Raw genomic sequence first — 15,923 nt, forward strand, 5'->3', positions numbered from 1 at the left:
AATTTTATTTAAAATGGTGATGGGCATTTGGGGATTCATTTTATTATTTTATTTACTTTCTACAGTTACGTGTCTCTTAATGAAGGATTGTATATATGAGTGGTCCCAATAGGGCATACTGTATAGACAGGTTATACCACACAGATGTGTATAATTACACTCTATGATGCTTGAACAAGCAGCACCATACATGTTTAAGATGTTCTAGTTGATTCTTTTTTTTTTTTCTTTTTGGGTCACACCTGGCGATGCACAGGAGTTACTCCTGGCTCTGCACTCAGGAATTACTCCTGGCGGTGCTCAGGGGACCATATGGGATGCTGGGAATCGAACCCGGGTCGGCCACGTGCAAGGCAAATGCCCTACCTGCTGTGCTATTGCTCCAGCCCCTGTTCTAGTTGATTCTTAAAAGATAATTTTCTATGGTATGGAAATTCCTTTAAAAAATAAAAATGGAAATACCATATAATCCAGCAGTCTATTCTTCACATTTACCCAAAGGAAATGAAAACATTAAAGAATATTTACAGTTAAACTGGAGGCCTTTGACAGATGAGGAAAATGAGTACTCTGGTGGTAGTACGGTGCTTGAATGATGTATGTATGAAACTATCACTAACAGTATTATAATAACAGTACCTTAATAAAGATTTTTTTTTTAAAGAAAAGCGTGTTTGTTTGTACTCTATGACCAAAACAGCATAATTGACAATGGACAAAACACGGAATCAACACAACGGATAAAGAATGTGTGGTATCTATTCTTAATGGAACATCACTGTTTGTAAAATAGATGACATTGCACCTTTAAGGAAACAATAGATGGAAATCAAGTAAAAGAATTAAGGAATGAAAGAATTACCATGTGCTTTCACTCATGTGAAATATAAATAAGTAAAGCAAGTGGAGCAGTAAAGAAATTAAATTTCTTATGGGACTAGAGCAATAGTACAGAGGGTAAGGCATTTGCCATGCATGCAGCTGACCGGAGTTCAATCCCCAACATTCCACTTGGTCCCCTGAGCACCGTCAAGAGTAATACCTAGGCTCAGAGCCAGGAGTAACCACTGAGCACCTCACAGGTTGTGGCATACAAAACAAACACAAACACCCCCCAAAGGAAGCTAAATTCTTTAATTCTGAAAATGTGGTCACCAGAGAGAAAGACAGCTGGAAGAAATGGATAAAGAGATCTTTTTTGGTAACAATGATGGGTCTCACTCCCCTTACCCTGAAAAAGCCTCCAATGCAGCACTGCTCGGAAGAGTGAGTAAAGAGAGGCCGCTAAAATCTCAGGGCTAGGATGAAAGGAGACGTTATTGGTACCCGCACGAGCAAATTGATGATCAATGGGATGACAGTGATACAGTGATACAAGATAGCACTGGAACTTTGGTGAGTCTGATTCACATGTATAGGTATTAAACTATATCCCTGAAATTGTGTATTACTGTAAGCCATTAATAACTGGAGGGAGAAACGATTTTTTATTTCCTCCTCAGGGAGGAAAGAAAATAGGTAATCGCTGACCTTCACACAAATTAGCATCTCTTTCTAAACTTTCTGATTAATCCATCTTTCTTTCATTTTCTTGAATACTACTCAACAGTTACAGTTTACTTAAAATCTATTTACGTTCCTATCTCATTTATTTACTATCTACATGGAGAATAGATTTAGAGAGAGAACACTCTATTAGCTTTTATTACATGCCTGCAGCATGCTAATTACTTTGACAAGATAACCCAATATTAATTTCAAACTTTAAGAATTTAGGATCTAAAATTTGAATTTGTTTTGGGGATACACCCTGCGATTCCAGGAGTTACTCTTGATTTTGCATTCAGAATTACTCCTGGTGGTGCTCGGGGGACCAGCTTGGAGTCCATATGGGATGCTGGGGACTGAATCTGGTTGTTTGTGTGCAAGGCAAGTACTCTAGCCACTGTGCTATGGCTCCAGTCCCTAAAATTTGAATCTTGAATCTAAAATTTTATTAGTTTTTAAGAGCAGCTTGAGCTATGAGCTATTTCATTCAAAAGTGAATTTCATTTAATGAAAATTCATTTCATTTAATGAAAATGACATGTCAAAAACATACTGTTTAATACAGAAAAGAATCCAAAGACTTAAAAGTCTATGCCCCTGCGGGGGTAATGAGGAAGGATAGAATGGAGCAAGGTAACACTGGCAAAGGGAAGTTAACACTGGTGGTAGGACTGGTGTTGAAATACTGTATGCTTGAAACTCAATTATCAATAACTACAATGAAGTAAAAAAAATGTTATTTATTTTTTGCTTTTTTGGGTCATACCCAGTGACGTACAGAGGTTACTCCTGGCTCTGCACCTCAGGAATTACCTCTGGTGGTGCTCAGGGGACCACATAGGATGCCGGGATTGAATTCAGGTTGGCTGCATACAAGGCAAACCCCCTACCTACTGTACTATCTCACGGCCCCCAAACTTTTGTTTTGTTTTTTTTGCTTTTTTGGGTCATACCCAGCAATGCTCAGGGGTTACTCCTGGCTTTGCACTCAAGAATTATTCCTGGCGGTGCTTGGGGGACCATATGAGATGCCGGGGATCGAACCTGGGTCAGCTGCGTGTAAGGCAAATGCCCTACCCGCTGTGCTGTCGCTCCAGCCCCCAAACTTTTTTTTTTTTTAAGTCTATGCCCTCTTTAAAAATCTCGATGCTCTGCCCTTCATTCAGAGGATCTATATTTCAATCTTGGCTGGTCATGTAGCTCAGCTGTATAGCAAAAGCTTTTTATATATGAGCCCCTGGGTTCAATCCCTAGCACCAAAATTATGTAGATTATATAAAATAAAATTGAACAGGCCAGAGACATAGTACAGGGGTTAAGGTACTTGCTTTGCATGAGGTAGACGCTGGTTTGATCACCAGCATGACATGTGGTTCTTCAAACACTGCCAGGGATAATCCCTGAGCAGGGTCAGGAGAAAGCCCTGAGCATAGCCATGCGTGAACCAAAAATCTAGCAAATAAATAAATCAAATTTTATTTTACTCATTGGTTCTCTTCCTCATAAGAATTTATGCTCAGTAGGTCTCCTCTACTATTTCTTTAGACTGACAGATCTAAGTATTACAATAGCAGAGCTCAAACACTCCTTTAACTCTCTCTTTGGTAGTAAAAATAATTTCCCATTCCAATTATATCCAAATATTTTTGCCTTTAATCTTATGGGTTTCTATTTTTTTTTTTTTTTTTTTTTTTGCTTTTTGGGTCACACCTGGCGATGCACAGGGGTTACTCCTGGCTCTGCACTCAGGAATTACCCCTGGCCATGCTCAGGGGACCATATGGGATGCTGGGATTTGAACCCGGGTCGGCCGCGTGCAAGGCAAACGCCCTACCTGCTGTGCTATCTCTCCAGCCCCATGGGTTTCTATTTTTTTATTCTGGTTTTTGAGCCACATCCACCAGTGCTCCTGGCAGGCTTAGTGGATCATATGGGGTGCTAGGGATTGAACTTGGTTTGGCTGTATGCAAGACAAGCCCCCTGTATGTTGTACATTGCGCAGGCCCCTCTGAGATTCTGCTTTAATTATTGTTATGGCTTTGCTTCAAGTGGTATTGAATAATATGTTTTGAGAATTTCACATTTTCTCTTATCTATAAAAAAATATATTTTGTTTCTGGAGACATCTGGCAGTGCTCAGGGGTTATTCCTGGCTCTGTACTCAGGAATCACTCCTGTAAGACGCAGGGGACCATATGGAATGTCAGGGATTGATCCCAGGTAGATTGTGTGCAAGCCAAGTGCCCTACCCATTATGCTATGGCTCAGGCACCCAAAATTTTTTTCTTGGGGTGTGTACATCCGAAGCAGTGCTCAGGGGGCCCAGGGACTATTCCCCTCAACACTTGGCAATCAAAGTCAGACAGTACAATACTCGGGCATGAGAATGCTGCTCAAGTCCAGCAGATCTGGAGACCCAAGGACCACCCTTGTGGTATGTAGGGGTGCTAGGGATCAAACCAGAGTCCTGCACATGCTTGGCATCTCCCTAATTCCCTGCTACTGCCCTAGCCCCTTCAGTAAATATCTGAGGTGAGATTTACAAAACCCTTGATTAAAATTAGAATTTCACCTTAATTCTGAACTGTTTTTTATTCTTAAATATCCTCAAAACATAAGATTTAAAAGAAAGTGGAATAGGAGAGAACAAACAACTGTGAAATCACAAAAAATAAAGTAAAATAACTGATTTAAAAGAGAGTGGAATAGGAGAGAACAAATAACTGTTAAATCACAAAAAATAAAGTAAAATAACTGCTAAGACTCATATTTTTACTCACTAGATGCATAAAATGTTTTACCCCAAAACCTGTAATTGTAATTTTTCAGTGATGGCCTAAAAATGATCCCAACATTCTAAAGGCAAGAGAGAAGAAAACATAGAAGAAATAAAATCACTCACAAAGAACAACATTGTGTACATAAAACTTTATTTAAAAAAATTCACAAATGTCTTACAAATATTATTCGCTACAGATTCAAATGCAAGTTCTCTCAGATGACATTTTAAGTTATACATAATTAAAAAAAAAAAACTTTAATTCAAATGTAGCAAATAAGACAATGGGCATCAAAATAGAAGTTTTAAAGTATTCATTTAGAGACACCAGCAAATAGATCTGACCTTTTCAAGTGGCCTTCCCAAAGAGTTTCCAATCAGTTTCCAATCATTCAAGACTTCTTCAACTTTAGAAATAAACCTAGAAAAGAGGGAGAAAAAATAATTTCAATATGTAACAGCATAATTTTCCTGCAATACAATTTCTTTAAGAAAAGATTATTATGGACTGGAAAGATAGTAGAGGAGTTACAGGGCAAGCCTGGTAAGTGTCTGACCTGGATTCAATTCAGCACAGCTGGAGCACATACAGCCCCAGACCCACGAGCACCACTAGGGAAGCTTCCTCACAACCCAAGCACCACATCCTGGGCCACAGCACTGAGCCACCAGCCCAACAGACAGAGGACTGACAGAAGCGGTGCCCTGAGCACCACTTGGAGGCGCATCAATAGAAAGAAAGAGAAGTGTACTCTTTTTATTTTAATATTTTTATCAGAGAATGCACAGTATATTTTGTATTGTTGGTTTACTTTATGGATGTTGAATAGGAGTAGAAAGTCTTCTATGGCCCCTACATTCTTAGATTTTACTTTGTCTATGGTTTGCCCAATAAAGACATTCTGCCTCTCTTAAATATCAATTAAGAATTTTTAAGGGGCTGGAGCGATAGCACAGCGGGTAGGGCATTTGCCTTGCACGTGGCCGACCCAGGTTCGAATCCCAGCATCCCATATGGTCCCCCGAGCACCACCAGGGGTAATTCCTGAGTGCATGAGCCAGGAATGACCCCTGTGCATTGCCGGGTGTGACCCAAAAAGCAAAAAAAAAAAAAAAAAAATTAAATATTAAGTGAGAATTATAAAAGGGTTTGAAGAGACAGTACAGCCAGTAGGATGCTTACACATAGCCAACCTGGGTTCAATCCCTGGTATCCCATATGCCCCCTGAGCACCACCAGAGTAATTTCTGAGTGCAGAACCAGGAGTAAACCCTGAGCATCTCCAGGCACGGCCCAAAACCAAAAATAAATAAATTAGTATATTACATAAGTAAAGACTGACAAGTCTAATAAGGTATTTCTAAGGATAATTCTAAAACCAATAATCTCAAAATAACGTTTTTCTTTCAAAGATATTTAGGAATTCCTGATTTCCCCCTAAGAATCATTTGAAAACTTTGTTCATTAAAATAAAACAAGTTTAAAGAACAGCTAACAAGAAGCTGCAAGTAAATGTCAGCTTTTAAGGAATAATATATTTTAAAACTATTTACTATTCTTTAAAATGTAATGACATATTGAAAAAAAGAATGAAGTCTTATTAGCAATATGCTAAATATGAGGAAATTAACTGTAAATCTCAGTGGTGGTGATAAACACAGTAAAAATCACTTTCAAAAGACATGCTATTATTACATGAGGCTGACTTATATAAGTATGATGCAATCTAACAGCAACTTTACTTTCCTAAAACACGTATGTATTATACTGCAAATGTACTGGAACTAATTCCAATCAAAATACATTCAGGTATCATGTTTCTTCCCTCCAGTGATCTTCTAAATATTTACATTTCTAGTGCAAATTGTAGTCATAGTAAAGATTAATCACTTTTTGATTCAACTGAACTTATAATTCCTCTTCAAAATTAAATGGGATATTAATTACCATACTAATGTACATTCAGGGTTGTTCAGCCAAATGATTACCAATTTTAAAATTGAAAGCTCTTGCACATGCTTACAAAAAAACCAAAAACATTTGAAATGATCCACCTACATGCAAATGGATGAGCAGCGGGATGACAGTGATACAGTGATACAGTGATGAGCAAAATTTGCATGTGATACATACATTTATAATGGTAGAAAATGCAGTCTACTTTAATGTTCAGCTGCAGCAGTGGGTTAATATGCACCCACTAAAAATCTAAGAAAATTTTCATGTTAAATGAAAAAACGGATAATCAGAGAAGCACTAACATGATTTTATACAAAATATTTTTGTAACACAAATACAGAAGACATAACAGAAGGTATTTTCTCATAAAATTAACAGCAGCTACTCTCGTAAGATTATAAGTGATTATTTTCCTTTATTCAACTATGGATGATTTTATACTATTCAAACAAACTAATACTGATTTCATAGAAAGCAGGATATCTTACAACGCTCTATGGAGTTTATCATTACTAGTTAAAAGAGAAAATTTACTCTCTCCTGCAAATATTAAGATTTCACTAGGAAGTTTTCATAACTATATCCTGTAAGGCCCTCAGATCCCTGTTGAATCTGATTCCTAATATATTAGGTTACTTTTTGTTTTTAGGCTCTTAAGAAGACCGGGATTCTTTTCCTCATATTTCTAGTATTATTTAACTCATGCCTATTTCTTCCTCTACATTGTACACTCACTAAGATTGGCCTGTTTTTTTAACTGACCAAATCCTCCATTCTTCAAAGTGTTTGACAGATGGCACTGAATAAACTTTTTCAATGAACAAATAGATAAAAAGCTAAAGGGTCATATTTAGTCTTTTTAATAAATGGGATATGTGGTTCATAAAATACTAATAAGAACTTTCCCATAAATTGTAAATACTAATCTTTTTCTGGAAACGAAAGAGCCAAAACCAAAATTTCCACTTTGGGCGGGTCTCATAATGGTGTTACAATTTCAAAGGATTTAATTTTTGACTTCGGTATTTTTAAATATTGTGTTCAATATTCCTATTGGGAAGTGGCCATGATTCCATTCACTACTGACACTCCGAGATTCATTTCACATTTTCTACCTACCAGCGAAAAGTTATTGTCTCAAATTCAACAGATCTAAGAGTGAGCTTGTTCTTCCATTTGCCACTTTCTTGCCTCCACTATTTCGGGCAAGAAACCGCAGTTCCATATCTGATTCTTTCTATTCCTATTTCAGCAAATATGTCTACCTAGAATATTTTTAAGAAGTCTTACACTCTCCTCTTACTCTTCAAATCACCAATCGAACTATGAACCAACATAAGTTGCTTACCTGCATTTTGTTTCATCTTCTGAAACAAGTACCATTACTTTGCTAGTCTAAAATCAAGGGTCTCTGTCTAATGTTCTCTAATGATTCTATCATAGTGATTGGTGGCATCCACATCACAAGGGAACTTGTCCAAAATGCTAATTTGGGAGCCACAGTGAATACAGAGAATTACACAGTACAATTCTGACACACACTAAAAAGACTGAGAACCACTGGTCTTAAAGCCTAGATTCTTTACTTGATGTAGGAAACTAGTCTATAATCTTGGTACATAAACTTCTACAGACAGCAGGAACTTCAACACGTTCCAAAGTTCAGTTCCACCGTCTCTGCTCACGACAGCACCCTGCCTTCCCAGATGCGGCTCTCCTTTCCCACGAACACACCTCCACCTTTACTTCAGTCACTGCCTTTTCCAGAGCTTACTGGCGAAAAGCAAATTCACCTATTTGCGACTTTGTTTTTATCCTGTGAAAAAACTTTTTTGTTTCATTGTTGTTGTTGTTTTGGTTCTTTCCTATTGTATTGCTTCCAAACAGGAAGGCTTTGCCGGCATAACTTCTCTTTTCTGCCGGGTACTACAGATCTAACTGGGATCTTGTCCATTTTTCCCACCATCGATGGGCAGGAATGACACCCACCCATGTCCTCCTCTAAACCTGTGTCTGAAAGCGGCTCGCCTGGAACGCAGCCAACCCGGATTCCATCCCTGGCATCCCCAAAGGCCCCCTGAGCCTGGCAGGAGTAACTGCTGAGTACAGCGGCAGGAGTTAAGCCCTGAGCACTGCCAGATGCGGCCCCCAAACCGAAACCCAAAGCAAAGCAAAATCCAAACTAGAGTACACACAAGGCTAATTACTGACTTCCACAACCCCACCCCGTCCCACCCCAAGATTGTGACACCCAATAGAAAACTTCTAGATCTAAGCTTCTCCCAACCAGCCCGGGCCGCGAGAGCTAACCCGGCCGACCGCAGCGGCAGGGAGTGGGCGGGGCGGGCACGCACACCGCCGCGCGCCGTGACGGGCAGTGCCGCCGCGGCCGCCTGCCCGGCCCCGCGCTCCGGGCCGCAGTGGACAGGGACGCCGCGAAGTTTGTGACTCCCGACTTGGAGCGGAAATGGAAACTAGAACGGAAGTGGCAGCCTCGGTAACTGTGTCCGCCTGGGGACACCCTCCTCACCCCTCCCCACCCCTCGGGGAGGGAGAAAAAAAAAAGGAAAACTCTGAAGTTGAAAGGAAGCGGGCCAGCAGGCAAGGAAACTAAACTTTTCCGGAGAGCCCGAGGCGCGGAAGGGTGGCTCGGGGCCCAAGCCGCTGACCTGTCCCCCTCCCCACCCCCACGACAAGCGGCGGCACTGGGGTTCCGAGTCGGGGAAGCGGCGGGGGGGACGCCGGGGCCCAAAGTCGGCTCCCCAAAGATGCCACTCACTCACCTCTCCCATTCCGAGGCAGTGGTGAAGTCCGTGATCTCAAATACCTCGGACTCGGGCTGCGGGGAGGGGAGGGAAAGAAAGAATACTGAGTCCCCGGTCAGTGCTGCTGACGCGGAGGCCCAAACTCCGGGAAATAGGAAGCAAACATCTCACCTCACTGTCGGCCGCCATCTTGAACAGTGGCAGCTGGGCGCGGGGGCTGCCGGGAAAAGCCAGGGGGAGGCGGGGAGGCGGAGGGGGTGAACAAACCCGGGTCTGGGCGGGGCCTCCGAAGCCCCGCCCAGGAGAGCCAAGAAAGGGCGGGGCCTTCGTGGAGCCCCGCCCACGCAGGAACCAGTGTATTTAGGAATCCTTAGAAAAGGGTACTCAGACTGAATTTAACTAGGTTTATTTATCAGCGCTCCCCTCTTTTGAAAAATTTTTATTTTATTTTATTGGCTTTTGGGAGGTCACACTTTGCAATGCTCAGGGGTTGCTCCTGCCTTTGCACTCAGGAATTAACTCCTGATGGTACTCAGGAGACCTTACGGAATGCCAGGGTTTCAACCCAGGTGGGCACATGAAAGGCCAATGCCCTCCCCACTGTACTATGACTCTGCTCCCCCTTTTTAAAAAATTGAATCACTTTGGTGTTTTTTGTTTTGTTTTGTTGCTTTTTGAGTCACACCCAGCAATGCTCATGGATTACTCCTGGATCTGCACTCAGGTATAACTCCTGGCGGTGCTTGGGGAACCATATGGGATGCTGGGGATTGAACCCAGGTCAAACACCCTATTCATTGTACCATCACTCTGACCCCAAATCGAATCACTTTGTTGTTTTTGTTGTTGTTGTTGTTATTTATTTTTGGGTCACATCTGGCGATACGCAAGGGTCACTCCTGGCTCTGCACTCAGGAATCACCCCTGGCGGTGCTCAGGGGACCATATGGGATGATGGGAATCGAACCCGGTTCGGCTGCATGCAAGGCAAACGCCCTACCTGCTATGCTATCGCTCTAGCCCCCATGTTTTTGTTTTTTTAATCCTATTGTGAATTTTTTTCATTTACATAGTATTTTTTTTATTTTATTGAATAAACGTGAGATAGTTACAAGCTTTCACAATGATCAAACACCCATCCCTCCACCAATTCACATTTCCTACCACCAATATCCCGGGTATACCCCCCCTTTCCCACCCTCCCCCTGCCTCCATGGCAGACAATATTCCCCATATGCTCTCTCTACTTTGGGGCATTATGGCTTGCAACACAGACACTGAGAGGTCATCATATTTGGTCCATTATCTACTTTCGGCATGCATCTCCCATCCCAACTTGTTCCTCCACTCATCATTTTCTTAGTGATCCCTTCTCTATTCCATCTGCCTTCTCCCCTCCACTCATGAAGCAGTCTTCCAGCTCTGGGGCCAAATTGAATCACTCTGTAACTGAGATACACAGTTACAAAATTGTGCATGATTGGTTTTCAGTTATACAGTATCCCAAGACCCATCCCTTCACCAGTGCACATTTCCTATCATCAGTGTTCCCTGTCACTCCCTGGAGCAACCCCATCCCCAGCCTGCCTCTTTCAGAAGACATTTTCCTCTTTCTTTCTTTCTTTCTTTCTTTCTTTCTTTCTTTCTTTCTTTCTTTCTTTCTTTCTTTCTTTCTTTCTTTCTTTCTTTCTCTCTCTCACTCTCTCTCTCTCTCTCTCCCTTCATCTATCTGTCCCTTCCTCCCTTTCTTCCCCACCCCCATGCCCACCCCCTTCTCCTTTTAGACATTGTGATTTGCAATACTGTTACGGAGGAAAGGGCATCATGAGTATCACTTTACCTTCTTCCAGCACTCAGTTCTTGTCCAGAGTGATCATTTCCAACCATCATTGTCATAGTGGTCCCTTCTCTGTACTAACTTCCATCACCACACTTATGGCAAACTTCTAACCATGGACCAGTTCTCCTGGTCTCATTTCTACTGTTTTTGGGTATTAGTCTCATACTGTGTTTTTTATATCCTACAAATGAGTGCAGTCACTCTATGTTTGTCCCTCTCTCTCTGACTCTTTTCACTGACTCTGATAATCTCCATGTCCATACAGTATAAGCAAATGTCATTACCTCGTTTTTGTTAGTGACTATATAGTATTCCATTGTGTAGTTGTGCCATGGTTTCTCCATCCACTTATGTATTTTATTCTTTTTTTTTTAATTAAAAAAGGTACTTTTTGACCAACCAAATGGAAACAGATAAATAAATGGGACTATATTAAACTAAGAAGCTTCTGCACCGCAAAAGATACAGTGACCAGACTACAAAGACAATCTACAGAATGGGAAAGGATATTCACCCAATACCCATCCGATAAGGGGTTGATATCAAGGGTATATAAAGCGCTGGTTGAACTCTACAAGAAGAAAACATCCAACCCCATCAGAAAATGGGCTGAAGAAATGAACAGAAACTTTACCAAGGAAGAGATATGAATGGCCAAAAGGCACATGAAAAAATGTTCTGCATCACTAATTATCAAGGAGATGCAGATCAAAACAACCATGAGATACCACCTCACACCACAGAGAATGGCACACATCCAAAAGAACAAAAGCAACCACTGTTGGAGGGGATGTGGGGAGAAAGGGATCCTTCTACACTGCTGGTTGGAATGCCGACTCATTCAGCCCCTTTGGAAAACAATATGGATGCTTCTCAAAAAATTAGAAATTGAGCTTCCATTTGATCCAGTAATACCACTTCTGGGACTATATCCCAGAGAAGCAAAAAAGTATAGTCGAAATGACATCTGCACCTATATGTTCATCGCAGCACTGTTTACAATAGTCAGAATCTGGAAAAAACCCGAGTGCCTGAGAACAGGTGACTGGTTAAAGAAACTTTGGTACATCTATACAATGGAATATTTTTTTTTCTTTTGGTTTTTGGGTCACACCCAGCGATGCACAGGGGTTACTCCTGGCTCTTCACTCAGGAATTACCCCTGGTGGTGCTCAGGGGACCATATGGGATGCTGGGATTAGAACCTGGGTCGGCCGCGTGCAAGGCAAACGCCCTACCCGCTGTGCTATCGCTCCAGCCCCTACAATGGAATATTAAGCAACTGTTAGAAAAGATGAAGTCATGACCTTTGCATATAAGTGGATCAACATGGAAAGTATCATGCTAAGTGAAATGAGTCAGAAAGAGAAGGACAGACATAGAAAGATTGCACTAATCTGTGGAATATATAATATAGCATAGTAGGAGACTAACACCCAAGAATATACAATATATATAATACCAGGAGGTTTTCTCCATGGCTTGGAGCTGACCTCACATGCTGTGGGAAAGGCAGCTCAGATAGAGAAGTAAAATGTGATTGGAGATCCCGATCGGGAAAGGAGATATATGCTGAAAGTAGAATAGAGACTGAACATGATGGCCACTCAATACCCCTATTGCAGACCACAACGCCCAAAAGGAGAGAACAAAATGGAATACCCTGCCACAGAGATGGGGTGAGGTGGTGGGGGTGGGATTGAGGAGTGAGAGGGATACTGGGTCCATTGGTGGTGGAGAATGGACACTGGTGAAGGGATGGGCTCTCAAACATTATATGAGGGAAACACAAGCACAAAAAATGTGTAAATCTGTAACTGTACCCTGATGGTGACTCACTAATTAAAAAATAAATAAATTTTTTTAAAAAGAAAACAAACAAAAAAAGGTACTTTTAACTTGCAGTTTTCCTGTGGTCTGGTGAATTCCTTAAAAGAACAAAAGCAAGGAAGTAATACAAGTCCCTAAATTGGTAGATAAGAGATACTGCAAAACCTTAAATACACTGTTTGTTTTCATTCAACTCTGAGCTGGATTCACTTGTGAATAGAGAGATATTGAAAAATCTGAAATACATTGAATTTGTTTTTATTCAGTTAACTGAGCTGGTTGCAGAAATATTCACACTCTTGTTGACCTGGAACAATGATCAGGAAAGTAGACTCTCTGGGGGATGGTGTGATGAGAGGTTATGTTATGCAAGAAACCTTATAATTAGTATTGTAAACCACGTGCCTAAAATAAAATTTGAAACAGTTTTTTTTCAGACTCTGTTCTTACTTTGCCAATTGAACTTATGTTTTAATTGATAATTCAAGTGGGACAAAGGAAGTATCTTTTTAAAACTCAAGCAAACTGTGTTTTTTGTCATGTATCCTGCCAGAGGAAACAATGTGAAGAAAAAAATGTTTTTCAGTTAGCATGAAATCCAAGAACAACACTGGATATACCCCTCTCTGGATAGCATGGTAGGGCTGTTTTTGAAGTCAGGGGTCATATTTACAATATCTTTTTAATCCCCACAGCCTAGCTAAGTGATTGGTTGATAGTAGTTTTTTATTAAATACTTGTCAAATGAGTGCCAGTGAAAGTTGAGACTTTCAGAAAGGTTTGCTGTGATAGCAACCAGCCACTTTCCACTATTATAGTGAACAAAAATTAGAAAGACTATCCAAAAATTAGGCACTGGCAATAATATCTGTTGTCAAAATTTTTCTAACTTTAAGTTTCTCATCTTGTCCTACTTATATCACCATTTTTTGTGTGTGTCTCTTATTTTACAATAGAATTTTTTATTGCTGAGTTTGTATTTCTTAGTCCTCTATTGCCAGTTCCTTCTTTGGGTGTTAATACAGATTAAATTTTTTAAAAGTTAATTATGAAAATTCTCAGACCTAACAATTAGAGGAAATTGTTAGAGGTCCAACAAATAGTATCCATTGCCAGATTAAACAATTATCCCCACAAACTAATTTTGTCTTATTTCTAGTCAACCCACTTCCCTCTTCCCATTATTTCCAAGAAAATCTTAGATGGTATCATTTTCTCTAATTATTTTAGTATGTATGTGATGTTATTATTATCTGCTAAGCAGAATTCCTTCTGTTTCTCAGTGGCTTAAATGAAAGATTCAAACTGCCAAAAATAAACGACAATAACAACTACAGAAAAACCGCTAGACTAAGTGAAAACCTAATGGTTACTAGAGAGAAAGAAGGTGGGAGGAATGGGCGAAGGGAACATTTTGGTGTTGGAATAGCACTGGAAATTCATGGTAGGTGTTGTGAGTCCTATACACCTTTAGAGATGTTAAACTATAACTCTTAAACTATATAATGTTGTGAACTATTGATTAGTCAGTAAATAAGTCCCCCAAAGACATCCATTAAATAACATGTTGTTCTTCCAATAAACCAGGGAATCAGCATGATTCCTGCCCCATGTTAGGAATCAAATCCAAGTTTTCCCATGTGCAAGTCAATGGGTCTACCACTGAGCAACATCCCCGGCCCCAACCATAAGATTTTATTCCATGACTTAACTAAGTTCATAAATTCTTTAAAAGAATGCCCTTAATATCTCTTTCTTGCTTAATTGCTATGGCAAGGACTTCCAGTACTATGTTGAACTGTGGGAGTGATATGCTGCCTTATATCTTATGTTGTGAAAGTCTTAGGGGGAATGCTTTTAGTTTTTACTATTAAATATATTTGCTCTGGGCAAATTGCTTTAACTATATTGAGGAAATTTTCTTCAACCTCTATTTTATTGAGTGTTGAATCTTGTCAAATGTTTTCTCTGCATCTGTTGATATGATCATATGATTTTTACTTTTCCTTGTACTGAAATGGTGTATTAGGGTGATTGACTTGTGTATATTAAACCATCTTTGAATTCCTTGATGATCTTAATTAGTCATGGTGTATGATATCTTTGATATGTTGTTTGATTTGGTTAGATAGTATTTTTATCATCTTTGCTTTTATGTTCATCAGGGATCATTTCACTTGTATCACTTGTCATCCCGTTGCTCATCGATTTGCTCGAGTAGGCACCAGTAATGTCTCCATTCGTCCCTGTTGTGTGCTAATGTACCCCAATGGCATCTACTCGCTCCAGGAACACAAAGAGCATCAAACTGTTCATTTAGGGTATTGACGAAGAAGTCCAACCATCTCGTAGGTGGGCAGCCAGGCGTTCTTTTGATGGCCCGCGGAATCCAGTCGGTAACAGCTCTAGTCCAGTGATCATCTCCAAACTGCATTATGTGTCCAGGCCATCTGATTTTCGACGCCTTGGCAAATGAGGCAGCGTCCCTGATTTGTTGATGGAAGTCGGAACTCCAGATTCCTTCTCTCACTTGAGTGAAACGTAATATTCCAAGCATAGTTCTTTTGATTCCTCTTTGGGAGACCCAAATAGCGTTCTCATCCTGTTTTCGTAGAGCCCAGGTCTCTGAGGCATATGTTAGTGTAGGAAGAACATTGGAGTCAAAAAGAGGTGCCCAGAGCTGGAGGTTCTTCATCCTCTTAACCACTTCTTCACTTCAACACTCTGGAAAGCATTCCATGCCGCTGTCTTCCTCCTGCGCAGCTCTGGTGCCAAGTCATTTGTGATGTTGAGTTCTCCACCCAGGTACATATAACTGCTTCATTCGGACATGTTCGTTCCATTGAGAGCAAATGTAACTTAGGGAACTAGTCCATTTCTTATGAACATTGTCTTTGTGAGATTCAGCTGCAGTCCAACCTTTTCACACTCACAGTCGAAGTCGGCCAACATTCGGACCACTTGACTGATATTTGCTTGTTATTAGAACGATGTCATCAGCGAAGCGGAGGTGGTTGTAGTTGCCGACTATGCATCTTCATTCCCATTCCTTTCCATTCCAGTCATCTTATGATGTTCTCGAGTGTGGCACAGAAGTGTTTCGGTGAAATGGTATCACCCTGCCGAAACCCTCTCTTTACGTCGATGATCACTTCCTTATAGAATGGTGAGATCCTGGTGGTGAATCCGTAATACAGCTCA

The 15,923-nt window shown here is 40.7% G+C and overlaps 1 protein-coding gene and 1 non-coding gene across 4 annotated transcripts in view; one reads left to right on the top strand and one right to left on the bottom strand.

The window, feature by feature from the left end:
* RAB3GAP1 (RAB3 GTPase activating protein catalytic subunit 1) overlaps window positions 1-9,286 on the bottom strand; it is a 78,533-nt gene extending 69,247 nt beyond the window's left edge. For all 3 annotated transcript variants that reach the window (XM_004616506.2, XM_004616505.2, XM_055120401.1), the window contains exons 1-3: window positions 9,224-9,286; window positions 9,071-9,126; window positions 4,673-4,748 (exon numbers count right to left, since the gene is read on the bottom strand). In XM_004616506.2, coding sequence (XP_004616563.1) covers window positions 4,673-4,748; window positions 9,071-9,126; window positions 9,224-9,241 — 150 coding nt within the window. In that variant the 5' untranslated portion in view covers window positions 9,242-9,286. The remainder of the gene's footprint in view (window positions 1-4,672; window positions 4,749-9,070; window positions 9,127-9,223) is intronic.
* Window positions 9,287-13,158: 3,872 nt separating this feature from the next.
* Window positions 13,159-13,286, top strand: LOC129400717 (small nucleolar RNA SNORA27). Its single transcript, XR_008627899.1, has one exon. It is a non-coding gene; the product is annotated as a small nucleolar RNA SNORA27 (small nucleolar RNA).
* Window positions 13,287-15,923: the final 2,637 nt, after the last annotated feature.

This window comes from Sorex araneus, chromosome X (assembly GCF_027595985.1).
Source record: "Sorex araneus isolate mSorAra2 chromosome X, mSorAra2.pri, whole genome shotgun sequence".
In the NCBI taxonomy this organism is placed as follows: Eukaryota; Metazoa; Chordata; class Mammalia; order Eulipotyphla; family Soricidae; genus Sorex; species Sorex araneus.